We start from the raw sequence: 27,984 nt of genomic DNA, 5'->3' as shown, positions 1-27,984 counted from the left end.
TCCAGGCAGGTGAGTTTGATCAGGTTTGGAGCTAAACTCTGCAGGAAAGTGGACCTCGAGGGCCAGAGTTAAGAACCCCTGTTCCACACTAATTTGGGTTAGTGTTCATACCTAATCATTAACTTACTAGTATTACTTAAGTCCAAACCAAAATGGACAAAAAATGTGGCAGTTAACCACTGTAGCTTCCACCTTAGTAGATGTGTGATATTTTAAACTCTGAAGTCTTCAGTTTCACTGGCACACTTCAAAATATTTGACACTCTTCCCTCTTACGTCCACACTTCCATAGGAACCATTCCTTCTTTGCTTTTAAGTGGCGGGAGAAGGTACTCCTCGCACAGGAAGTGCAACGGGAAATGGACCAAGATGCCCTTGATGGCCTGTAGTTCTTCTTTGGCTTTCTCCGGGTCAGGAAGACCGAGGTTTTGAGCATTCACATGTTCTTGAAGCTCACGCAAGTTGCGGATGCAGTCCAGCGGAAGACATCGGAAGACCTTTAGTAATAAGAAAAGAGAATGCAGTATAAACACTGGCCTGATATTACAAAATGTATTACATCATTTATTTTAAAGCAAAAAGATTTTGGATATTCATAACTAGTATGTGCACCCATTGGGATCTCTGGTATTAGAGTTGGGAGAGTAAATATATGGGTAATGACAGCACAGAAGTGCTATTGTCTGAAGGCTTTACTGCAGGACTACTGCAAAATCAGCAAATCACAGTAACTGCAGGTTTGGCCGTAGTTTAGTCCTGCATTCAGTGCATTTGTATCAGTTCAAATCCTGTACAGTGACTTTAAATGAAAACCTTTAGTTAAAGACATCAAGTACATAAAATGGCATAGAGAGGGTGTGGGGAAAATCCAGAACACAGGTTCTGTCCCTCACCTTCTCATAAATGATGGCATTTGTTTGGGCGATTTTGTTCCAAACATCGTTGAAGAAATGATCACTGATTGGATCATCAATGTTCAGATTCGGGTCAGATTTTGCTCCGAGAAGTACGCTGAGGAAAAGAGGTAAAGGATGAATTTACAATTTAGACGAGTACAGTTCAGTTTAACAAAGTATTTAGAGAAGTGGTTCTCAGCATTTTTTCATTGTCCGAGACAATATTTAAAGCATTTTCAGACCTTGCTTGGTTAAACTATTACAATGTTGCATTTTCTGTGTGGTTTGGTTCACTTTCACATAGCAACACTTCAAAAGGGACCAAATCATGTTGATAAATATCACATGTGAGCAAAGTCTCCCCCCTCATTGGTCAGACTGTTTGTGAGCCATTTAGTTCTGGGATTCAGTTTATTACAACATTTCTGCAATTCAAGATGAATGGACTACAGCTCTTCCAAAACAGCATTCTCACCAAAAGAGTTCACTTAAAATCGAGGTGGTTTCATTTGCTTTTGGTTGCACAATCTCGGTCTCCATCTTATTTCAAACTTTAACCATATCATATCGAGAGCCAATTTAATAACATTTTACTTCATACATCAGGACCAAGATAACATAAAAAAATATATATATATCAAAAATGCGTTAAACTCATTTAGACTGCTACAGTGCACCCTCGGGGGGCGCTTTCTGTAGAAAGTCTCATAAAGCCAAAAAAGTGTGAGCTGTGAAAACTAACACGGGGAGATCAGAGTGGAATATCACTTAAGGTCACATCCCAAGGCCAGCAGTGAAAGGTGCTGCAGACACACACATCATTAGAAGCATCTCACTGTTTCCCTTGGCAACCAAGAGATGTTCTGGTAGCTGGCAGTATGGAACGTAGTGTGCCAACACAAATTGCACACCTCTCTCTTTCACTCACACACTCCTACACAGACAGAGGAGAAGTTGGACAAAATGGGAAGCTGAGGTGCTTCACTGCACAAACACAGATCTATCATAGCTACAGCTACACAACCACTCTCACGTTATACAAATAGATGAAGTCTATGTTAATGGCATTTTGTGAAAACTGGAGAAATGCAAAAAAAGAGCCACAGTGACTGGTTATGAATATTAACTACTTCTCTCTGGCACTCATGTCCAATCAACTGTGTAGCATATCATAACAAATGTCATAAATTAAATGCTTTAAATTGTCACATTCATTAATCTTCTGGATATTTGTGCCTTACAGGCTGAAAAGCCTTACCTCATACTGATTCACATCATTTTTTGTCTTGAACAATTAATTGAGAGAACTAGTTGATAACTAGTTGAGTCATTTGTTGCAAATCAAACTATACTACTATACAAAATTTTGGGGTAATTAATTGTATCAAAAGTGACCGTAAAAATATTGATAACGTTACAAAAGATTTGTTCAAATAAATGTGGTTCTTTTGAACTTTGTATTTATCGAAGTATCCTGAAAAAAATTCCACAACAATATTTTAATTCTCAGCATTGTCAGATGAATAAGTTACATCTTATATTATATTAAAATAGAAAAGTTATAAAAAAAAAATTACAATCTAACATTTTTTACTGTATATTTAAATCAAGTAATGCAGCCTTTGGTGAGCATTTCTTAAAACATTTCCCAAACTTTTGAACTGTAGTGTACACTGGTTGAACTATATTGGTTCCTGTGTGCAGTTTGCAAGCTCAACAGAATGATTTGTTTTCTTGCCATTATTTTTATGTACACTGCCTTGTTATCTCATCACATTGGATTTAGACTGAAAACTCATGCCGTGGTGCTGTGGAGTCAGTGCTGAAATGCTGGAGGATCCAGATTTCTGAGCCTCTAGGCAAAGCATGTCCAAAGACATTTTCATTCACTATGGAAATTTCCATGACTTTTCAAGGCTTACTTAAAAATTCCCTCATATTACCAGGTTTTCAATTATCATAGAAATTCTGATGCATTTCCTAAGTGTGTTTAATTAAAGGGGACCTAACACACACAACTTCACCCAATCTCATATTAATCTTAAGTACCTATAGAGTAGTACTGCATCCTTCATATCTCCAAAAAGTCTTTAGTTTTATCATATTTATAAAAAAAGATACAGCTTTACGATTCTCTCCGAAAACAGCCGAGCTCCTGGAGGCGCGCCGTGGGCGGAGCTAAAGAGTGACGATCACTTGAGCGCCGATTGTCAACAAAACAGACATTTGATGCAGTTTCACTTACCATCTGCAGTTCTGAATCATGACCAGGGTCTTTCATAGCTGGGACAGGTCCATCTTTCAATATCAAACAATGTGCAAATCCAGCGTCGAACTGGGCCTGGTTTATAAAACGTTTGTCAACAAACACACTTGCAAAACTCCGTTGCTGCCCCGGAAAACAAACTGCATCCGCTGTTCGCGTAATGCTGGATTCTTCGGGAAGCAGAGCAAGGTTATCTTTTCCTTATAACCAAAAACACACCTCTTTAGAGACATTCTTCCCGAGCGAGTCCCGTGCAGCGCTGTCGAATGAAGCGCGTTGATGGGCACGCTCTTGCTCTCGCTCTGGTCGATGTGTGCACGGGCACACTCTTCCGGGATAAATGCCCATATAAGGAGTTCCACCCTTCATTACGTCATGAAGAGCCACAATCGAAAAAAACGTTCCGAAACTTGTAAGAAACCCAGAAGTGTGTATTTGGCACAGAAATACTCCAAATCGTTTTTTAAAACTTTGACCATGTTTAGCATGAGAATCCAACTCTTTAACAGTGTAAACAACTCATGAATGCATGAAACAGCATTGTACCCCCCTTTAACACTACTTGTTTAAGGTGTTGGTTGTGACTCTTATGATGTCTTCACAGAAAGCTTGACAACTTTGAATATATACTCTGGTGCATCTCTGTAGCTGCCATGGACACAAGTATACACACCTGAAGCACTCCTTTCGTAAGGCAAGTGCTAGTGGTCCAGCCTGGTACTCCTCTCCGTTCATGATGGAGGGAACTCTTTCCTCATCCTCCACCAGCACTGCCAGCTCACTGTCACGACTGCCCAGCATGCTCCTGTCATTGATGTTGGCTGACCCTGATAACAACAGGAGAGGAAGGACATTTTGCAGAATGTTTGATTTGACACTTCCAATAATCACCAGTAGGTGGTTTTTGGAGCTCATCTTCATCATGCAAATAGTAAATATCTTGGGTCAGTGATTCCCAAATCTTAACCCTGGGCAACAATACCCCGATGGTACTTATTTAGATTTTTCTTTGTTAAACAGAAATTATTTTAGTTATTTTTGGGGGTACATTACTGTTCAAAGTTTTTAATGTTGTTGAAAGAAAGTCTCTTATGCTCGCCAAGGCTGCATTTGATCATAAATCCAGTAAAATGGCAATATATGAAATATTATTATGATTTAACAGAACTATTTTCTATGTGAAAATTCTAAAATCATCCGAATCATTCTATTTAAAATCAATCTAATATATTCTGATTTGATGCTAAAGAAACACTTATTATTATCAATGTTGAAAACAGTTCTGGTGCTTAATATTTTTTGTGGAATATTCTGTGATGAATAGAAAGTTCGAAAGAGCAGCATTTATTTGAAATAGAAATCTTTTGTAACATTATAATTGTCTTTACTGTCACTTTGGATCAATTTAATGCATCCTTGCTAAATAAAAATATTACTTTATTTAAACAAAATCGTATTGGTAACATTGAATTGGTAATGTACATCAAAATAACAAAAAGGTTTTTATTGGGTCACAGACCCAGTAAATTAATCTGTATTAATCTGAAGGCAAACGTCTCACCTATGATGTAGCAACGGTCGTCAGCGATGAGGGCTTTGCTGTGGACGTAGATGAGCTCTGTAACAGGGGACTGGCCGAGCTGAGAGTGTTTGCGCAGACCACACAGAGAAATATACTGTGTCCATTCATCCTGCACTGATGGGGAGATGAGACAGTCATTATAACAATAAACGGCAAACCATCTGTGTGATTGGTTAATGGGTAGAATGTTATAATGCATGGCTGAAAAAACAACAACAGATAAACTAAATCATTTAGAATCATTTATAAGACAGAAGTAAAAGTGACAGATGGAGAACGAGACAGGATCCAAAAAATGTACCAGAGGTCCAGGTCGATATGTTTCTGTCAGATACTTACTTTGCACCTTTAATCTTGAGAGAATGGAGTGTTCTCCTCGATTAATTGTTCTACACACAGAAAAAGTTCTGTTAGAAAACATTAGTATTTTGGGATGTGAGAGTGTGTGTATTAGTGTGGAAGTTTGGCTGGGCTGGTGTGTGTGTGTGTGAGTACCTGTAGGTGAAGTGCAGTATAGCTTGAATGGCATTTCCTCCTCCCTGACTGATGTCACCCTCAAAGCCGGGCAGTAGGGGAATTACGACAAACACCCTGTACTTCTTCCCCTCACTATAACAATTCAAATAAAGCTTACACTTGAAGCTAGAAAACACAAAGACTACACTTGTATTATTTTTAAAGAGGTGACACACCTGTGAGCCCGTAGGATCCGTTTGACAATAGCGTCTCCAATGGTGTTGAGTACATTCCTCTGTTCTGAGCAGCTGATGAAGAACTGATTCTGAAAAAGAGGAGGGACAGAGAGGGGTTCATTTAATTGGTCTACTTATTTGTGAACTATGAAATGTGCCGCTGCAAGATCTAGTGCATGATCTTGTCCATTATTCACACTATTTCCAGTAATTTACTTCACTAAATGTTCTATAGTCAACGACCAAGAGCTTTATTTTATATGAATACAATTCATATTATTTTGATTATTCGTCTAAGAAAAAAAAGTTGACTATTTTATAAAAAGATATTACGAAAAGCTTTTTTTTCTTTTTTAAAGACTGTTCTTAAGAGTTCAAATTCTTGAAAATAATGTGTTTCACAAAGGGATAGTTCGCCGAAAAAATTACAATTCTATCATCATTTACTCACCCTCATGTTGTCCCAAACCTGTCTGACTTTCTCTCTTCTGTGGAACACAGAAGACATGTTGAAGAATATTGGTAACCAAACCGTTTTTGGTGGCCAGTGCCTTACATTGTATGGACAAAAAATACTGAGAATTTTTTTTGTTCCACAAAAGATAGTGTGTCATACATGTTTGACATTTGGGTGAGTAAATGATGACAGACCTTTAATTTTTAGGTGAACTATCCCTTTAAAAGTATCATTGTGCAGTGACAACAATCTCTCTCTAAATGTGGAGAAGATGAAGGAGATTGTTGTTGACTTCAGGAGAGTGCGCACTCAGCATGCTCCTCTGACCGTCAATGGTGTGACTGTGGAGAGGGTGAGCAGCACCAAGTTCCTGGGTGTGCACATCACAGAAGATCTCTCCTGGGCTGACAACACCACAGCACTGGCCAAGAAAGCACAGCAGCGTCTCTACTTCCTCCGCAAACTAAGAAGAGCCAGAGCCCCGGCCCCCATCATGTGCACCTTCTACAGAGACACCATCGAGAGCATTCTGACGAGCTGCATCACTGTGTGGTACATTGGTATTTAACCACAGGAAGCTGAACTCCCTCCCGACCTTGCCCCCCCTCCCCCCTTTTGCCCCACGCACCACTGAACTCTGACCCTCTGACGGACTCTCCCACTCCCCCCTCCCAAATACACACACACACAGTCACTTTAATCAGTCTAAATAAGCTCTATTGCACTACTAATCATTATATCTGCACTGTTGTTACTTCACTGGTTTGCACTCTATCTGCCATGTGCCGCTTGATATATTTTTTTACATTTTACCTTATTTGTATATTTGTATAGTTGTATTTTATATTTAATCTGTATCTATCTGTATTTATGTTCTACTGTTCGTGTTATCTGTATGCACCAAGGGTCTGAGAGTAACGCAATTTCAATTCTCTGTGTGTATGTGCTGTACATGTGGAAGAATTGACAATAAAGCAGACTTGACTTGACATATAACCTCTTGAAGTTAGGATAACCTTAAAAAATGTACTTGTATAATTTAGCATACTTATAGATTTAGGAGATGCTTGTGATGAATAAGCTAGTATTGAATAAGCGTCCTTATAAAATAAATAAATACATACATTCTTAATTAATTGTGGCATAACTAAATTTGTTAAAATGTTATTTTAGTTACCAATAACCCTGTCGTACTGTTAACTCTACTTATCATATTTTAATATGCTTAAATATAGTCAGCAGAATTTCATCTGGATATTATCAATGTTTGTTGATGAATGTAAAGTTTTTAAATTCTTAACCATAAAGGTTTCAACATTTAATGTTTCATTTTGTTGTTTTTATTGTAATGTCTGTAAGAACAAACATTTCCTCTGAACGTAGTTTAAGTGCATCTGTTACATTCTTCCTAGTTTAGCTGACTCACATTAGGACCCTGTTTCTGAGCATGAGACAAGAGCAGAGGGCTATTGTGTGCTGCCAGCTGCAGTAGAATCACATGATCCTAGTGGGAGAGAACACTGCAAACAACTCCACAACACTGAGACTTTGTGTACAGTCATGGCCAAAAGTTTTGGCAGTGACATAAATTGAGTGTTTTGCAAAGTTTGCTGCTAATGCTGTTGTGGTGTTCATTCACATTGTTTCTAGATTATTGTGTAGAGTGATTAGATGCGTTTTAAATAATTGCTAAAAGCTTCATAGGTCAAAAAAATGAACTTTTCACAAAAAAACTAATTTCACTATTTTTTTATCCTGACATAAAATGACCAGCTAACATTAATTGACTAATCATATCAGGAGCACATGTGAAAGTGTGAATGAGTACTAGTCAGGTGAAATCACTATCATACTAAATAGATTGTAAGAGCAGACTGACTGCTATAAAAGGAGGGAAGAATCACCTCCAATCATTGTGTTCTTGTTAGCAATGCTTACCTCCAAAGAAACACATGCAGCCATCATCGCTTTGCATCAAAAATGGCCTCATATGAAAGGAAATTGCTACAAAGAATATTGCACCTGAAAGAACCATTTACCAGATCATCAAGAACTTCAAGGAGAGAGGTTCGACTGCAGTGAAGAAGTCTTCAGGACGTCCCAGAGTGTCCAGCAAGCGCCAGAACCGTCTCCTCCTGAGGAGTCAGCTACGGAATCGTGTCACCTGCAGTGCAGAGCTTGCTCAGGAATGGCAGCAGGTTGGTGTGAGAGCATCTGCACGCACAGTGAGGCCAAGACTTTTGGACAACGGCTCGGTGTCAAGAAGGGCAGCAAAGAAGCCACTTCTCTCCAAGAAAAATGTAAAGGACAGACTGAAATTCTGCAGGAAGTACAAGGATTGGACAGCAGAAGACTGGTGCAAAGTTATTTTCTCTGATGAAGCTCCCTTCCTACTGTTTGGGACATCTGGATAATCGATTGTTCAGAGAAGAAAAGGTGAACGCTACCATGAGTCCTGTGTTGTGCCAACAGTGAAGCATCCTGAGACCATCCATGTGTGGGGTTGCTTTTCAACCAAGGGAGTGGGCTCTCTCATAATTCTGCCCAAAAACACTGCCATGAATAAAGAAACGTCCAGCAAGAGCGACTTCTTCCAACGATCCATGAGCAATTTGGTGATGATCCGTGCATTTTCCAGCATGAAGAAGCACCATGTCACAAAGCAAGAGTGATAAAGAAGTGGCCCGAAGATCATTACATTGAAATTTTGGATCCGTGGCCAGGCAATTCCCCGGATCTCAATCCCATAGAGAACCTGTGGTCAGTATTCAAAAGGCGAGTGGACAAACAGAAGCCCACAAATTGTGATTAACTCTGCTAACTAATAAGGCAAGAATGGATCGCCCATCAGTCAGGATTTGGCAGGATATCCAGCACGCCAGAGCGAATTGCAGAGGTTATGAAGAACAAGGGTCAACACTGTAAATATTGACTCATTATATATTTTTGCCAATAAAAGCCTTTAAAACGTATGATATACTTATCATTGTTTTTCAGTATACCATAGAAACATAAATAAATCTACAAATACTGAAGCAGCAAACTTTGCAAAACACAAGCTGCCAAACTGCCAAAACTTTTGGCCACGACTGTATGAAAAGAGCTCAGTGTCTGCTCAGCTGTGTGTGTGTGTGTGTGTGTGTGTGTGTGTGTGTGTGTGTGTGTGTGTGTGTGTAGTCTTATGAGTCAGAGGCAAGTGCTTTTGGTAAGGTCATAGAGAGAGTGTTACCTCTAGATAAATGTAATGCTCGCTGTTTTCAATAACATGTATATAGGCATTGAGGATAGACTGTTCACATGTGCCAGCAGACCAGCGATCCACAGAACGAAGAACCTGGGAGAATAAGAGAAGGAAGAATGAAAAATTATTTTAAATAAACAGATTACGACAGAGAAGAAAAATTGAAAAGGGGGAATGAGGAAAAGAAAAGTAAACTGCATGAAAACACATACCTGTACAGAGGCTTTTGTGGCACCGGGAATGGTGAATGGCAGCTTATCTGCTGTGCAGTAGGATTTCGGCAGTAGGTACGGGTAGAAGTTATCCTTGTACTTGTTCTTAAAGATCTTTAAAGACAAATAAGAATACAAGAAGAAAAGGCAACGATTGAAGATTCTGAAGAGTCTGATTGTATGATAAAAAACAAACATTAAAATTACCCATTTGATTTCTGACCTTAGTGAAGTTCCAGCGCTGGATGAAGTGTCGTGCAAGATCTCTGGCTGCCTTCCCATGATGCACTGCACCCAGGTCTCGCCAGGGAATGCGCGGCACCTGAGTTCTGTCAACATTGTCTGAGGGGAAAAAAGCAGAAGCTACACTATTGGCTGAATTCACATTCTATATTCCCTCATCTCTGTTCTTGTTTAGAAAAATACACTTCTATTGAGCAGGCCCTAAGCAGACACATCAAATATTGATGATGATGATGATATTTCTATTTCAAATAAAGCCTGTTCCTTTGAAATTTCTATTGATCAAAGAATCCTGAAAAAAAGTATCAGTTTCCACAAAAATATCAAGCAGCACAACCGTTTTTTAACATTTTATTTCATTTAATTATGAGAAATGTTTCTTGAGCAGCAAATCAGCATATTAGAATGATTTCTGAAGGACCAAGACTGGAGTAATGACTGCTGAAACAGGAATAATCATTACATGAATAAATTTTATTGATATAGAAAAACATTATTTTAAATTATAATAATTATAATATTTCACAATATTAGTGTTTTACTGTATGTTTGATCTAATTCAGCAAAATAAAAAAAACTTTTAAACAGTAGTGTAAACAAATATATATATATATATATATATATATATACACACGTTGACTTGAGTATAATTAACAAGTATACAAAGTACAATTAATAACAATATATACATAATGTGTACTAAGAGATCTCATTTTAATAAAAAAAAACTGCATTAATCACAAGACAGCAAGCAAGCCATGGTCAATGTGAGTTTCTTTATGTACCTTTATGAAAGGAAAAAATTTCCACATTAAATATAGAGAAGTAATTACCAAATTAGGATGTAGTTATGCTGTTTTTATAAAAAGATTTTCAAGGGGTAAATGGGTGATTTGGAAAAACGTAAGTAATTATGTAAATCTGCACTGGACTGTGTACCTTGAAAGGGCTGATCCAGCTGTGTCCAGTCTCTCTTGATAAAGTTGCTGTAATCTTTTCCCAGCCACAAGAGGGCATTAAAGCTCAGATCCACTTCATCCTCACACTCTGTCGCAGGTTCTGTCAGAGGAACTGCAGAGCCATCCACAGTATTAGACTGACAGGAAGAGAGAGAGGGAAGGTATTAGAGAGAAATGAAACACGGAAGGATGAAGTGTAAGAGATTGACATGTCATTTAAGTATGCCATCCATCATATCTACTGGTTACAGCTTTACCTCTTGGGCAGCCTCTGCATTATTAGCTCTTTTGGGGGGTTCCAAATCACTTAGCCTATAGTCACTGTCATCCCACCTCCCAAATGCAAGATCCAACCCACCCACAAAGGCCACTGATTGGTCGATGGAAACCATTTTCTCATGATGGGCCCAGAGGACCACAACTGAGGCCACATGATCAGGGTGACGCATCACCTAGGGCAAAAGAAAGACAGACATACAGACAAATACAAAAATAGTCATTCACAACATGGCCTGGAAAAAACACAGTAAAACAGCTATCATGATGTTGACGAACGACAAAAATGGGAAGGATGAGCGAACAGCAGTATATGGAGTCAAATCAATGCCACATATACTTGCAAAATAATTGAAGTAGGCTATTGCAAAAGAAAATAAAGTTTTGCAAACGAAAATAAAAGTATTGAGAAAAAATAACTGTGCTTCTTGCAAACAAAAATAAAGAATTGCAAAATATAAATGAAACCGAGCAAAAGCAATGATTTTACTGCCTCAGTATTTCAGATACATGTATTTAAAATACGTATTTGAAATACAAAATGCTATTTTGTATTTTAAAGCCTTTGGAAAAAGTCAAATGTCATTTGTATTTAAATACATTTAAGATTAGTATTTTTGTATTTTCAAATACTTTGCGTATCAGGGTCGCCGTGATTTTGCCAAGTAAGACATGTTCCTGGATCGACATCTTTTGTTGATCCTGGATCAACATTACTGTCCAAAAATACAGACTTAACCCAATCCCCACCCCTAAACCTAACCCATAATTTATTCCTAAAATCAGAGGGAAATGATAGCTGATTAACAAGGGTGTAGAAGCGCCTAATCCTGATTGTAAGCCTAAAACTGACATTTCCTGAAAAGTTATCTCTCAATTCTGATTGGTTGATTGGAATGATGTTCCAGGATCAACAAGGATGTTGATCCAGGAACATGTTGTACTTGGTGAAATCACGCCCACCGTGTATCAGGGTGCTGATTTTGTGCATCAACTAGTTCAGACACGCCCCCTCCCTCCAACATTCATCACATGAGCTGCAGCTGTACAGCTCCATTCAGCATTGGGTGAGCGACTTTTCTGGAATAAGATGAGGCGAGGATGTCATGGTCAATTGTACTTGTTGATTCAAGTTCAAATGGAGCATAGAGCATCAATTGCCTTCAGTTAACATGAAAAAATAAAAGAGCACCAACAAGGGAAAAAAATAGCGTTAGCCAATCAGTTTTGATAGTTAATCGGTTGTTGTTTTTTTATCAACTAGCTTGTCAAACGTGTTTAAAGCATTACTGCATGTCAGGGCTGGGGGATGTGACAAATTGTGGCAATGATATAAAGTGTGAATAGTTCAATCAACTGAGAATTGATTGAACTTTTTCTAAATCGTTTACATAGAAAAAGGCCAATCGGGGTAAGCAAATATATCCGTGCAGCTTTTAGTGGGAAAACGTTGGAGAGGAAAAAGAAGCATGTACGAATGGTTGAGTAATAGAGTGTGATGTGCTTGGTGCAGTTGCACTTATTATAAGTGCAGTATGCCACGAAAGGAAATTCAAGTTCACACTCACACGTTGGGAGGCAGTTTTTTGTGTGTGCGCTCCGAGATGGAGTGGAACGCCAACAGGTAGGCCTACACTTTTGACTTACGGACGGCACGCAGTGGAATCACCGCGCAGCTGCAGCTTTCTCTCGTAGTGGAAGCGGTTTGTGCAGATGAAGCCTTGTTTATACTTTCGCCTGCCTCTACACCACGAACCTGCTGACTGTGCGCACTCCTTCCTAAACGGTCGCAGCTTTTTTGACACTTGCTTTACACTTTTTCACTTGCTCGCCTTTGTATAACTCTGTGAAATGACGGGGGCGACTCGGAGTAATTGTTCTCCAAACCATCAGAAAGCAGCAGTAAGAGGAAGTAGTTTGCCGAGTAGTTTGTCAAATAATCATTTTGTGAGAAGTTTATGAATAAATGGATTTCTTCACATATAAACTGATAAGGTTGTGGGAATGTGAAAATGTGAAAGTACACTACATAAACCTACACAAAAGAATACAATTGTGTAAAACCCAGTAAACTTGAGGTTATGACTTGTGACATTAGAACAAAACAGACTGTTTAAATATGATAACATATGTATAACACTAAATTAAACAATATTGATTATTGATTACAATACTGATACCACAAAAAAATCTTCAGCTTTTGGTTTTATTGTTCATAAAAAAAAAAAACTTTAATAGTGTTAAATGCTTTTTAAATGAATTCCATTGAATTAATTTAATTTATATTTTAGATCAACTTTCTCATTTGAAAAAAACTTTATATACACAACAAAATAAACTATACATGAAATAATTACAAAAAGTTTTTTTTTAGTTTTTGTAGTTTTGTATTTGCTACAGGACAGGGTAAGGGGAGAGGTATGTAAAATGGAATAATTTTTTTTTGCATTCAGAATAGGTCCAGATGGATTTCAGCCTATAGGGATGCCTACATTGGATGGCCAATTTCACATGTATTTTGTGTATTTTCAAAATACAAAATACTGTATTTAAATACATGTTTCCACACAGTATTTTGTATTTTTATTTTAAATACATTTTCATGTATTTATGCCCATCTCTGGCCATAGCTACTAATTTATTTGCAACGCTGCTTTTATTTTGCGTTTCAGTCAAGTGTTAGCTTGCGAAACCGTTTTTTTCCCTTTACGCTTCATGTTTCTCTGCGTTTCACTTTCTGGCATTGTTTTGACATGGGGGTGGAGTCAAGGGACTGGGCGCAGGGATGGGCAGTATTTCAAATACATGCATTTGAAATACAAAATACTATTTTGTATTTAAATACATTTAAGCTTAGTATTTTTGTATTTTCAAAATACAAAAATACTTTTTGCCAATCAACCTCTTAATTAGACTGCTGATTTCCTGGATCAACAAGTATACAAAAATACTAAATACAAAAATACTAAGATTAAATGTATTTAAATACAAAATACATTTGCCTTTTTCCCCCAAGTTATTTAAATACAAAATAGTATTTAAAATACATGTATTTGAAATACTGCCCATCCCTGCAGGAAATCAGCAGTCTAATAAGGAGGTTGATTAGCAAAGTACCTTATGTATTTTGAAAATACAAAAATACTAAGATTAAATGTATTTAAATGCAAAAAGGTATTTAAAAACAAAATAGTATTTTGTATTTCAAATACTGCCCATCCATGACTGGGCGTGTACAAAAGAATGGAAGTAACGTCATCGGCCTGAGACGCAGATCATAACTGATCCAGGCACCGTCGTTGAGCAGTGGTATGCGGGTGAATCATTTCACTAGCATTAAAACATGCATGGTTTTGTTTTATTAACAGCTTTCCCGCAAAAGGAAAGGAGTAGCTAACATGAACACCTGCTGTTTATTTCTCTCAACGTGCACACTTTTATAGCATTAAAATATGTATTGTTTCGTTTTGTTAAAGCTGCACTTCGTAACTTCTTTTGGTTAAAAATAATCTGAAATCAATATTTGAGCAAGTACATAACCAGCCAGTGTTCAAAACTATCGCCTTACTTTAGCCCGATACACAGCGGTTAGAATATAAAAATGTTTTCTAATTCGAGTGGTACGGTTAGGTTTTCGGGGGAAATTAGAGTGCTCTGCATCATTACGTCACGTCTGTAAACATAAAGAAGTTGTCCCGGCTACTAGGCTATCGCATGTGAGGATGCTGCAGGTGGAGGATCGTTAATAGCCTTTTTTCACAGCAGCTGGAATAATTAAATTTATTTTTGATGGCGGATTGTAATCCAGAAAGGATTATGTGTTTATGAAACACATGTGAATAAAATTAAATTATATTCCAGTTTTAAATGTGCTTCTGATTACAGATAGCCTGGGATTACACAAGATTTGTATTTTAAAGACAACCAGTTCGAAGGGAGCATAATTTGCTTTTTGGGTTAAAATAATTTCTTAATATGAAATTCGAATGGTATGACAATTAGTGATTAGACTATACATAAATTGAAATCTACTTGCTTATACACACTATATTCACATAGCCACGTAATGCTGATGTTGTTGATATTAACAATTTAAGAATAAAGCATAACAATAATAATAATTTCCACGGTTTGATGTGATATGAGCTAATTTAGATTAAATCACCATTGGTAGCGTGATTTATTGTAATTATTTTTTCCTCAGTTGGTCAGAACAAATGTGGCAGACTTGTTACTTGTTCAGATGAGAATATCCTGTGAAAATTCTTATTTGGGTCATAGATTCCAAGATGTAGGCTAGAATCTGTGATTGTGAAGTACAGTAAATATCCACACCTGTGCGGTGACTGACTGCCACACATACTCCTCAAAATATTATATTAATCCGTGCTGGAGCCGTGCCGACGCACAACCCACGCAAGAAAGATAATTCCGCAGACAGCTGCAATTGCAGGATTTCAAACAGAGATGGCGACAAAGAGGCAAAACTTAAGGATTGCAGCTTTAACTAAATGTGTATTAAGGTGTTTGCTTAAAATCTGTTAACCTGTGGGAGGACACCAGCACACAGAAGCGTTCTTTGTTTACATTAGTTCAAAGTTACTGCTAGATTTAATGTAAAATAATGTAATTAACTTGATAAACTACACTATCATTAAAAGGTCTAAGACTCTTATAGTGATAGCTGGCATACGGGACAGGTTAACACATTTTAAACAAACACTGTTAATACACATTGTTAACAAAACGAAAATGCACATTTTAATGCTATAAAGTGTACACAATGAGAGAAATAAATAGCAGATGTTCATGTTAGCAACTTCAAAACAATGCCAGAAAGTGAAACGAGCAGAAACGTGAAGCGCAAAGGGAAAAAACGGTATCGCAAGCTCACACTTGACTGAAATGCAAAATAAAAGCAGCGTTGCAAATAAATTAGTAGCTATGGCCATGGAAAACATGAGGTGCAAAATCATTGATTTTGAGCTGTTTTATTTATTAATTAATTTATTTATTTTTGTTTGCAAAAAGTACATTAATTTTTTTCTCAATACTTTCATTTTCGTTTGCAAAACTTTATTTTCTTTTGCAATACTTCAATTCTTTTGCAAGGATATGTGGCATTGATTTGACTCCATAGCAGTATAAACAGATCTGTGTAGTGCGTCAAACCTTAATATTGGAGTGCAGGTTCATCAGTGTTCTTTTGCTGTAGCCGCTGTTGATACCCAGAGCCAGTTCCACCTCCTTATACAACAACACACACACCTTCACGCCCTGTTCCTAAACACCACACACACACACACCGGGTCATGTTAAAGTTCATGGCCATCAATATAACTATAACTATAAATAATGGCCTATAACTATAAATATAACTATAAATGATTGTCTGACAGATGGAGTGCTTTTTAAGATAATTGATTTAATGTAAAAAAGTTTAATGTTATGGAAAAGGATCAACATACTGCTTTGCGTTTGAGAATCTTGTCCAAGCGCCAGTATGTTCCTGTAGCTGGACGTTTGAGGAAAACCTCTGGACTGAGCCTGCAGAGAGAGAAACTCAATCACACATATAATTTCAACACATTAAATACAGCATATGACAGTGGCGCCTGCAGGTGTATGACTGTTTGCACTGTGCGTACCATGAGCGCTCTGACTGACCTGAGAAGCATTTTCCCTACGAATATTACAGCTGTTGTTACCTATTTTTGTCCCGTACTTCTGTCAAATGAACCAGCGATGGTAATTATTCGTGATTTAATCATTCTTTTGAGTCAGTTCTCTCTTTTCAGTGAACTGGCCGAATGTGTTGGACCACTTTCTCGAATCATACAGCCTTCCTCTGGCCTCGGGTCTGAAATTAACAGGGACTTAATTGGACAAAAATGCCCCTGCACAGTTAAACTAAATCTATTACGGCTGTCGTGAATGAAGTGAATATGAAACGAAAAGTGTTGATTGTGGCATTACATTTAGATCTGCTCATATCGCAACGAGTTGAGCATTATAACCAATCACACACAATTCTGTTGAGTTTATGAACGCAATGGCCAATCAGAGGTGTTCAGATTAGTCCTCACTGACAGAGCCCTGCATTTCAGGCCAATTTTCACATCATTTACAAAAGCACAAAGTTTTGTTGTTATTGAGAGTGTACACAAATAAAAGTAGACCCTTTACAGGGTGATGAATGATGTATTACTCTTATCTGAGCAGAAATGACGGCGTATTTTAAGTGGTTTCCACTGTTATTAGGGGGGAAAATGCCAGTTATCGCACTGGCGCCTCCATGTCCTACAGTAAGCATGTTTTTTATTTCAGATTGATTTTTTTATTAGTCTAACTGTTGGAAACTCTTGGAAATAATAAAAGCCATGTCCTGTGGTGAAGCCTTGAATATGCTTGAAGTGTTTTATATCTATGGATTTCATTGTAAGCAAGTCAAGTGTTAATTTGAGAGGCTAAATTGACCAAATATGTTGTCAACCCGCTGTCCGGCCGCTTGGTCATCACTTTAAAAAACAAAAACTTGAATTTTACAAACTAAAAAATGCTCCAAGCATTTATCAAAGTTAACTTAATAACGAAACGAAAATAAAATAAATATAACCACTTTGCTATTGAAAACAATGGGGTAATGTGCTGACTCCAGTCAGGTCAGAACCGGGCCGAGAATTCTGATAATATTTTTGTAGAAATGCTGATTTCATGTCTTTATTGTAGGTCTAGATTGTATACAGTACGTGATTACAAATGGAGCTACTGACCCATCAAGGCCATGTACTGTACATGTGTGTGTAGTATTACACTGACCACCAATCTGTGATGAAGATCTCCTCCTTGGCCTGTTCCAGTGCATCAGCCAGGTCTGAGAAATAGCCATTCCCATTAACATACCTGTCAATCAACCAATGAGTCATTTACTCAACACCCACTTCATTACACAAACCAGTCAATCAATAAATTTTCCTTGATCGAAAGTTCATCAAAGGACATATGTAAATGCACACACCACTTTGTGAGGGTGTCCGGTCTGGGTGGTGCGAAGCCTTCAAAGCGATGCATCTGGAGGAAATCACAGCGCTCAGAGAGACTCCGAATCTCATGACTCCACCACAAGGCCTGCCTGTAGCTATTGCACTTAATCACCAGCTTCCTACAAAACACACACATACCAGCTGTTGCTGCACATGTCTCTGTAAAACGGTCTGTCAGACTGGTGCAAGTAGTAGGAAGACTTCCTTATATTGGTCCTCAGACTCCACTTTTTACCTGCTGAAGTTCTCGATGGAGACACCATGTTTGGTATCAGTGTAAACACGCCCAACCAACACCTTCAGCTCAGGATCGAACAGCAGAACAAATGACACAATGCCAGGATCTCTGCTCATACACAGCAATTATAGAAAACAAAAACAGAAAATCAATTATAAAAATTAGTAACCAGAATGAAGCAAATATTAATCTACATTAAATATGAGTATGGTAATAAACAGGTAATAAAATAGTAATAAAAGCTTGAGGCTATTCAGAGCAGAATCCAGCAACATTACACCAAATGATTTTGTCAGATTCACATCGATAATACATTACAATTTAAAAGTATTTTTAAAAAAAGAAATTAATTATTTTATTAGCAAAATAAAAGTGACAGTGAAGACATTTATTATGTTACAAATAATATTTGTTTTTATTTCAAATAAATGCTTGTCTTTTGAACCTTTTATAAATAAAAAAAAAACATCATGGTTCCCACAATAATATTACATTTACATTTAGTCATTTAGCAGACGCTTTTATCAAGAGACTTACAAATGAGGACAATGGAAGCAATCAAAACTAACAAAAGAGCAACAATATGTAAGTGCAAATGACAAGTCTCGGTTAGCCTAACGCAGTACACGTAGCAAGGTATTTTTATATATATATACACATACATACACATACACATATATATTTATATATATACAGTGTATATCTCATTTATATCATCTGTGGCATTGTGCTGTGTGATAAAACTGCACATTTTAGAATGGCCTTTTATTGGTGGCCAGCCAAAGGCACACCTGTGCAATAATCATGCTGTCTAATCAGCATCTTGATATGCCATTGGTGTAGGGCTGGGCAATAATTCAATGACAATAATTCAATATCAATATGTATCGCGATATAATTTTTTTCAATAACGGTGATATGATTTTTAAACACATTTCCGATATTTCGATATACATTACCAGTTTCCCATACATTGATTTATTTGTGGCGTTTGACTTCGTTGAATAAACATGAGCACTGCATGTTTCACAATCAAAACACGTCGCGGGTGTTTTATATGAATGTATCTCTGAAGGGAACCGACTGTCTTCAGAAAAGTTTTGATGACATTTTCATTTGATCTGATAAAGTAGCGTTCATGAGCGGAGCTGCTTTAATTACAGCCGTTACCGGAGAAACCGCTAGTTCTATCACTCTAAAAGCGCCTCCTGCTGGCAGACAATGAGTTTGCATTTTAAATAAGCCCGTCTCCAGTTTTTGTTGTTGCTCAATTTTTTTGTTTTCTGCAGCGACTCGGAGCACTTTTCATACCCTTTTTTCTGGCTGAAGCACATTTGTTTCAGTCTATAAGAATAATCAGCCTACACTACCAGTCTAAAGTTTTCGAACAGTAAGATTTTTAATGGGGTTTTTTTATTTAATTTTTTAAGAATTCTCTTCTGCTCACCAAGGCTGCATTTATTTGATCCAAAGTTCATATCGATATCGGAATTATATCGTATCGACCGAAATTAAGAAATATATCGTGATATCAATTTTGGCCATATCGTCCAGCCCTACATTGGTGGATGGATTATCTCGGCAAAGGAGAAGTGCTCACTAACACAGATTTGTGAACAATATTTGAGAGAAATAGGCCTTTTGTGTACATCGAAAAAAGTCTTAGATCTTTGAGTTCAGCTCACGAAAAATGGGGGCAGAAACAAAAGTGTTGTGTTTATAATTTTGTTCAGTGTATATATATACACACACACACAAAACAAAAAAGAAGATAAATAGATAAAAGTATAATTAAAATAGAATAGAAAGTGCTAGAGTTAGAGGGTCAAATAAAGATGGAACAGATGTGTTTTTAGTCATTTCTTGAAGATGGCTAAGGACTCAGCTACTTGGATTGAGTTGGGAAGGTCATTCCACCAGGAGGGAACAGTTAATTAAAAATTCTGTTAAAGTGATTTTGTGCCTCTTTGAGATGGCACAATAATGCTTCATTCACTTGCAGAACGTAAGCTTCTAGAGGGCAGATAACTCTGAAGTAATGAATTTAGGTAAAGGGGTGCAGAGCCAGTGGTGGTTTTGTAGGCAAACATTAATGCCTTGAATTTTATGCGAGCAGCTAGTGCAAATTGAGGTGTGATGTGCGTTATTTTCATCTCATTAAAGATTAATCTTGCCGCGGGATTTTGGATTAATTTTAGAGGTTTGATAGAAGTGGCTGGAAGACCTGCCAAGAGAGCATTGCAATAGTCCAGGAGTTGTGTTGCATGTTCTAAAAGAAAGGGCCTGATCTTCCTAATGTTGTATAAAGCAAATCTGCAGGACCGGGCAGTTTTAGCAATGTGGTCTGAGAAATTCAGCTTATCATCAATCACAACTCCAAGGTATTTAGCTGTTTTTGAAGGAGTTATGTTTGATGAGCCTACTTGGATGGTGAAATTTTGATAAAGTGATGGGTTTGTTGAAACCACAAGCAGTTCTGTTTTAGTCAGGTTGAGTTGAAGGTGATGGTCCGTCATCCAACAAGAAATGTCTATTAGATAAGCTGAGATGCGAGCAGCTATTGTCGGCTCATCAGGATGGAATGAGAGGTAGAGTTGAGTGTTATCAGCATAGCAGTGATATGAAAAGCCATGTTTCTGAATGACATAACCTAGTGATGCCATGTAGACAGAGAAGAGAAGTGGTCCAAGAACTGAGCCCTGAGGCACCCCAGCAGATAGATGTTGCAACTTGGACACCTCACCTCTCCAAGTTACTTTGAAGGACCTATCTGAGACCTATATTAAGCAGCACAACTGTTTTTAACATTGATAGTATGTAAGAAATGTTTCTTGAGCACCAAATCCAGATAAGGCTGGTCAGCCACTGAGAAAACACCTCTGATTGTTATTTCTGAAGAAACGTTTATAAGTAAACAAGAATGTCCATCACTAAACATTGGGAAGCCTCTCGGGATGTCAGTCTCAGGCCAATTTTTACATACTTTATGATCTACTGCCTTTGTTTTGTTTTTGTAAAATATATGCCAATAACTAATTTCAGCTTACATATTTACCCTCAGGGTTTTTTACTGGCACACAATGAAGGGCTAAGCAAAGTTTCACCAATGTTTTCAAGGAAACTGTTCTGTTTTCTAAAACTGGCCGGCCTGTTTGGCTCACACACGATGCATGGTTACTGCAACAAACTTAAACTGGCTCCAGCGGTAAAAAGGACGAAGAAAAACGATGACATGTCATTTCCTGAAACATTTTGAAATCCTGTTAAAACACTGACATAGGCATTTAGTGGTGTGCAACTGAGCGGTTGAATGTGACACTCCTAACTAGGGCGGAAAGATTAATTGCATTTGCGATAATATCGCGATATGCAGGTGTTTTTTTTCCCTGTAGGTTTTTTTTAATAAAAAAAAAAGTTGTGTTTTTTTTTAGGTTTAAAGGGGGGGTGCGACCAAAAAAAGTTAGAGAACCACTGGTCTAAAGTTAACAGACAGTGTTTAGTGCAGTGCACATGTTTACATATGTTTATTACAGTGACTTTGAATTACCCAAAGTAGTGTGGTAAAGCAACAGATTTGTTTTTATATTTCTGCAATCTGCTTTAGTTTGTGTGATTTGTTACTGACTTTCATATTAATGTTTACACCAGGCTATTTAAACATAATTATTACATGCTTACAAGGTTGGAAGGTCAACAAATCAGTCAATATACTGTGATTGTAGTTGATAAATAAAAATGTCATTCATATCAATTCACGCATCACCCAATTTCATCGTAACATATAGGCCTGGCCTACAGAAAGTTTATGTTTAATCTATCTAATAGTGTGTTGGTCATACTATACAATGATTTATAGCTTGTCTTTGTTGAATAATACAGAACATAAAGAGCTTTAAAAAATAATTGCATATTAAATCACAATCGCAATATTGGTAAATAAAATCGCAATTAGATTATTTTCCAAAATCGTTCAGCCCTACTCCTGACCTGTGCAAACTTATTTTAAATTGTATTAGAGACACACACTTCCATCTGCACTTGTGGTGATAGTCCTCTAAACACCTAGCGTCTGTTCTGATTGATGACACAACACCGATGACCTTTATACTGGCATAGCAAGGGGGAACTCGTTAGACTGGCACTAGTCCAAGCACTAACTCCTGCATTACCTCCAACAACAGCTTTAACCTTTCTGTGATTTTGATGTTGGAAGTAAGCTTCAGGCTGAGAGGGATCGATATTTGTTTTGAGTGACAATCCTTTCCACCCTACATTATACAATATTGCACAATAATGCATAAATGAAGGATGCTAGATGTAGCGTCTCATTGCTGGATTTGGGAATCAAGGGACATTTAAATTTTCTAAGAGTAAAATTAGAGGTTTGTCGCACGAGAACCGAAGGTTCTGAAATATGACTCATGCTGATGGACAATGAATTAAAAATAACTGGTAATAAAAAAATCAAAAGAAAGAAATAGCAAAAACAAGCAGCAGGTGTGTGTTCTCATCCAATCACAGCTCTAAAAGGCATGTTGTAACATGAAACAACAGAAAAGAGCAGACAGCAATGTGAAGTAACACATAACAGTACACATGTGGGTGTGTTTGTTTTGTGGAGAAACTCACCTGGACATGTACAGGAGGAACGAATCCTTCACCACAAGCCAACGGCGAGACCAGCGGAAGCAGAACTGATGATGTCCGATGCAGTTGAGCCCCTGGATGCGGTGACCCCCAGACCGTTTCAGAATATAACCTTCACTGTGGAAAAAAACAAACAACGAGGCTAAAAAAAAAAAGTTACAGAAATACATTCAGGCAACAATGGAATTGTACTAAAATTGCAAGAGAAGAAACACACACAGTCTGTACTCACAGGCCTTTGGGACCAAGGTCTCTGATGAAGGACAGTGGACTGATTGCCAGGAAGTCCAACTGAGAGCACAATGCACACACTTTAATATGCAAGCATACAACCACAATCCGCTGTAACTTTGTACAGTATTTGTCCATATGTGTGTAAGAAGATCAACTTGGATACACTTTGAGGCAAAACTGTCCCCAGAATATTAACTAAATCTGACAAAAAAAATATTTTGGGAGACATCCAGGCACATCCATAACAAACATTACAGATTGACCAATAATACAAAATGTGATACAATAACAATTATTTTACGTTGTTCAACAGCCAATATACAGAAATGTATTCAATACTGCTTTTTAACACAATAACTAAATAATTATATTTCAACAATAAAAACATATGCATTATCATTAATATCTTTTATTATTATTATTCAGTAGACCCAATATTGAAGGACTAATAATCATTAGTAAACAAAGTAGAATACCAATAAAACATATGCATTATTATTATTATTATTCTTCAGTAAAACCAATATCGAAGGATGGATAACCATCAATATAAAGTAGAAGTAGAAAAGTGTACAAAAACTATATGAATATCAGTTAAAAACATGGTTTACATATACTTATAAATTATGTGCATAGTAATTCTATATATATACTTATATTATGTGCATGTAAGCTTCTCACCATCCCATGATAGTTTCTGCAGAAAGTGTTTTCTAGCAAGTTATTTAAATATTCCTCCAGATATTTCTGAAAAACACACATAAAAACAATATATACACAATACAGTCGGTGTGCAACTTTTACAGGGAGGTGGCCTTTGCTTTAGTACGTATGTACCGGTTTGCTAGACGTTCTCCTGATTCTGTCGGTTCCATGTAAAGTTGGCATTTCCTCTGTCAAACTTGCCAGCTGTTGTCTCTGAATGGCAAATCTAATTCAAATCACAAGAACAATGCAAGGAAAATACCAGTTCAAAACTCCAGCTCAAACAAATGAAGTGTTGTGAATTTGCATGGGTCTGCGTGTGTGCTCACCTCCCCAGAGGCAAGAACTGCAGCATCATTTTGTGCTTGTACAGGTCTCTGTGGAGCTCCTGGAAGTGCTTGTACTTTCTTTTTATCGTCCATGTGAAATCGCCATGTGTCAAACGGACCGTGTACAGAGTGCACACATGTACCTGCAAACAGGATTTTTACACTGTTAGGTATAACACAACAATACACTATTAAGTACAAACCCACGAACGCACCTTGGAGCGTGTGGTGTATCGCTCTGTGTTTTCCACTTTACAGGTGATAGGTGTGCCATGAATGAGAGGAGAGATGCAACCTTCTTTTAGGTCTGCCAGGTGATGTACCACAAAAAAGTTCCGTTCCTCTGATAGAAATAATAAAAGACAAACATAATGCTGAGACCATTAGCATAATGCTGTGCGATGGGCTTTTTTTTGTCTAATTTAATACAAAATATTACAGCAAAGCAGTTGGAGTGAAAATTTGAATTGAAAAATCATCATGAATTTCTGTTTTAACGAGAGCAGCATTCAAGCTGTATGAACTCATTCAGGATTTGGTAATACGCAGTGTTGTTGTCGAGACAATCTCATTAAGTCCAAAGTATACTTCGGCCGTCCACATACCACGCACTGTCCTTGTGATGCAATTTTCATCATCAGAAGAGTCCGCGGACATGTGTGCATACCCAATGCATGCCCAATTTTTGTGACTGCGTGGACGGTCCATGTACAACAGCCGCAGCGCAGGCACGAGGTCAATGTTGTAAGTAGGTGGTACTTACGAGCTTGTCCATCCGTGCTCATCTGCGGTTGAGTATACTTTGAAAGCTGTGCGAACACAGGCTGTGCGCTAAACGGAACACGGAAAGTGAAGTATACCTGGGCCTTTATTATATAGTCAAGACAGAGACCAGAAGCAGGTCAAGATTGAGTCCACATGCTCCCTAGTCCATAACAAGACCAAGACCATGTAAATATGGTCTTGGACTCAGACTTGAAGTTCATATTTCATGGTCTTGGTTTTGTCATGGACTTAGGAGTAAGTGAACTAAGTCTTGACTCAGACTCGAATGAGCTGGTCTTGATCCAAAGAGCATCTTGAACTTCAGTAGAAGAACATCTGACAATATGATGTCACAGACTTATGTGATTACTGAACAAGTAATATTTCTCATTTATTTTACACAATAATGATTCTTTGTTTATTTTCAGGTTTAAATTATATTTTGAATAACAGAACTATTTTTGTATCAACAATGTTATATCACCAGGGGTCAAGATGAGTCACTCTGTTTCAGTGTTGTGTTTAAGAACACAATTCTTCTAAAAGCATATGAATGAGAGAAAATAGCTGTGAAGCATTCAACATTTTTCACAGTCTTTTCACAAGGAAGTATAAGGACCCACTGTCACACTTTCAATACTAGTTCTTACAGCATGACTGGCATGTGGATTCGGCATAAATAATCATTTTTCCTTATGCCCAGCTCACACTGTGTGATGTTGGCCACGATTTGGACATCTGAGACAAATTTTGAAAATCCTAAAAGATTCCTATAATCCTAGGCTAAAATCTGTAGTCTTTGATTGTTAGTTTGACATGTTCACCGACAGCCGATTAATGGCCGTTGCGATCAAATTTGACCTTAGACGAAATTCTGGCAGTGTCAGAAGATTTGGCGCACAATCCTGCAGTGTGACTTCTCCTACGACGAACATCAAACTGTCTCTGTTTTTCAAGACAAGCCATGATCAGAATTAATGCTAGAGATTTCTTCTAACCGCATAAACTCCGGCGCTCTCGTCCTCCTCTCACGGAATTCATATGATATGTTGCCTTTGATATGATAAACACCGGTTGTGCTGCTGTTTTCATGTGGGTGTGTAGTGCTGCTTACACTATTCTTCTTAAATACGCCAGTATTGCCGCCATTCATATACTTTTAATGATAGCCAACATTACAGCCCCACGTGCAATGTAGCTCGCAGTCACCGAATGTGTATGGAATGATAATGTAGAACTCTGGACAAGTTTTCTTGCACGCATCCGTTTTTAACGAGTCTCGACTGTCGTACAGTCTGACATTAATGACAACTGAGATCCCACAGTGTGACATGATCATCATGTTCGTACAGTCTGAAAAGTACAATCCTAAAGGACTTTTTAAAAAAAATCGCACAGTGTAAGCCCGGTGTTAGAGACAAATCAGTGATTAAAAAGAAGTCTTAAGGTTAACTGTGAATTATGAAGCAAATAACTATTAACGGTTTTTATTCTGTAATAAAATGAATAACAAGAAAATGTCACTAGCTATATGCCTGTCCTTTGCAATTTAAGACCTTGTTTCTGTAAAATATTCAACCTTTACTGCTCATATTGCCATTGAGTCTTGATTATCAGAAAACTTTCTGTGTTTTTGGTACATAACTCTGTACCTGCAAACATACTAACTGTAAACTTGAGTCACAGTCATGGCTAAGAGGGCAGTCTTGTAACAAATACATTTAAAAAAGCGTTTGTGCTCTTGGGAACACAGGTTCAAATCTGGCCTGCATCATGTCCCAGTCCTATTACCCTCTCCCCCAACCCCCTTTTTCCATTAACGTCCACTGTCCTGTCCATTACCAGCAAAACCCCATAAATAGAAATGTACTGATATTCCATATTATATATTATATTAGCTGACAACAATAAACCCATTATTTTCATGTTTTTCCATGAAAAATTTTTAAAATATTAAAAATCTAAACTATTAAAAACAATAAAACATACTTAAAAACTCCAATAAATAGTTTCGAATTTGGGTATCAAGGTGTGGACAGGATATTCCATATTATATATTATATTAGCTGACAACAATAAACCCATTATTTTCATGTTTTTCCATGAAAACTGAAAAATGGCCAATATTAAAAATCTAAACTATTAAAAACAATAAAACATACTTAAAAACTCCAATAAATAGTTTCGAATTTGGGTATCAAGGTGTGGACAGACAGCAGGGAGGTATGCAAATGATTTACGTAGTGATGAAAACGAAACTGTGAGCACAACAGGTGCTCAATCTAATTCCATCTCAAATCAAACACATGAACCAGCTGATAAAGATCTTCAAGCTCAGTTGAAAGTTACAGGCAGGGTTCAAAATTTGTGATCTGTTAATAAATACAATGGTATGCGATTTGTCTCACCACTGTTGTTTTCGATAGATTTCAGCTGATCCTTAGTAAGGCTGCACAGCACGGTGTCCACACAGTTCTGCCACCTTTTTGCTGCATCTGTCTCAGAACTAGCCATAAGGCTACTGGACCACGACACACCTGTGTAAACATACCAACAAACAAAAACACCCATGCACACAAAGAGGGAAAAATATTAGTTATGCTTTTTTACATAGTTTACAAAATGTGAAAATTAGCATGATATTAGATAAAACTAGAGGGAAACAAACTAGGCTGTTCCCAACTGGGGTACAGCAGGGATCTGTGCTGAGACCTCTGCTCTTCTCCATTTACACCAAATCATCACACAACTTCTCTTATCAATTGTCAGAAAGTTGTATGTGTTCTCAGCTACCTGTCCTGATCTGTGCAATTTAACTTTATTTGTGTAACTTTATTTATAAATATATGAGACAAAAGTCCTTTGAATATTTATTTTCTTGCAAGAAAAGTTCAACAGTCATACAGTCATCCAAGTTGACTGCAGAGTGAAACAACGAGGAAACACCCAAACTCAACATTTATACCTTCATCAAATGCGGATGCTTTGATCTCATCCAATCTAGAGGTCAACCAGTATGGGTTTTTCACTGGCCGGTGCCGATATTTCGAAATCAGGGCAGCTGATGGCCGATATATGATGCCGATTTTTTTGGCCAATATGTTTGGCTGATTTTCTTTTTTTTCCCCATTCATCTCATAAAAGTGAGTTGAAAATTAGCATGATATTAGATCAAACTAGAGGGAAACAAACTAGGCTG

General features: G+C 37.5%; 1 protein-coding gene across 1 annotated transcript; it reads right to left on the bottom strand.

The window, feature by feature from the left end:
- Nucleotides 1-9: 9 nt before the first annotated feature.
- On the bottom strand, nt 10-27,343 carry LOC107596108 (phospholipase D2-like). Its single transcript, XM_016286733.1, has 24 exons — nt 27,194-27,343; nt 24,236-24,363; nt 24,021-24,163; nt 23,824-23,917; nt 23,668-23,733; nt 22,985-23,043; nt 22,735-22,869; nt 18,103-18,213; nt 17,843-17,986; nt 17,644-17,727; nt 16,293-16,371; nt 15,997-16,107; nt 10,806-11,000; nt 10,529-10,685; nt 9,570-9,688; nt 9,347-9,460; nt 9,123-9,227; nt 5,437-5,525; nt 5,240-5,353; nt 5,084-5,133; nt 4,724-4,858; nt 3,836-3,989; nt 894-1,011; nt 10-497 (listed from the first exon to the last, which is right to left on the bottom strand). The coding sequence occupies exons 1-24, from the start codon at nt 27,297-27,299 to the stop codon at nt 273-275; spliced, it is 2,835 nt and encodes a 944-aa protein (XP_016142219.1). The 5' UTR covers nt 27,300-27,343; the 3' UTR covers nt 10-272.
- Between the last annotated feature and the right edge of the window lie 641 nt (nt 27,344-27,984).

This window comes from Sinocyclocheilus grahami, unplaced genomic scaffold (assembly GCF_001515645.1).
Source record: "Sinocyclocheilus grahami isolate Dianchi unplaced genomic scaffold, SAMN03320097.WGS_v1.1 scaffold215.1, whole genome shotgun sequence".
Classification (NCBI taxonomy): domain Eukaryota; kingdom Metazoa; phylum Chordata; class Actinopteri; order Cypriniformes; family Cyprinidae; genus Sinocyclocheilus; species Sinocyclocheilus grahami.
Note: the sequence above shows the minus strand (reverse complement) of the source record. Positions and strands in the feature narration are given on the sequence as shown.

What these genes read in the sequence shown, in the direction of transcription:
- LOC107596108 (XM_016286733.1), bottom strand. Translation starts at nt 27,299, where the DNA reads ATGGCTAGTTCTGAGACAGATGCAGCAAAAAGGTGGCAGAACTGTGTG. An exon ending in ATGCAGAGGCTGCCCAAGAG is followed by an intron (nt 10,686 to 10,805) that starts GTAAAGCTGTAA and finishes TCTTCCTGTCAG; the next exon opens with TCTAATACTGTGGATGGCTC. An exon ending in AGCATTACATTTATCTAGAG is followed by an intron (nt 5,526 to 9,122) that starts GTAACACTCTCT and finishes CCTCTTTTTCAG; the next exon opens with AATCAGTTCTTCATCAGCTG.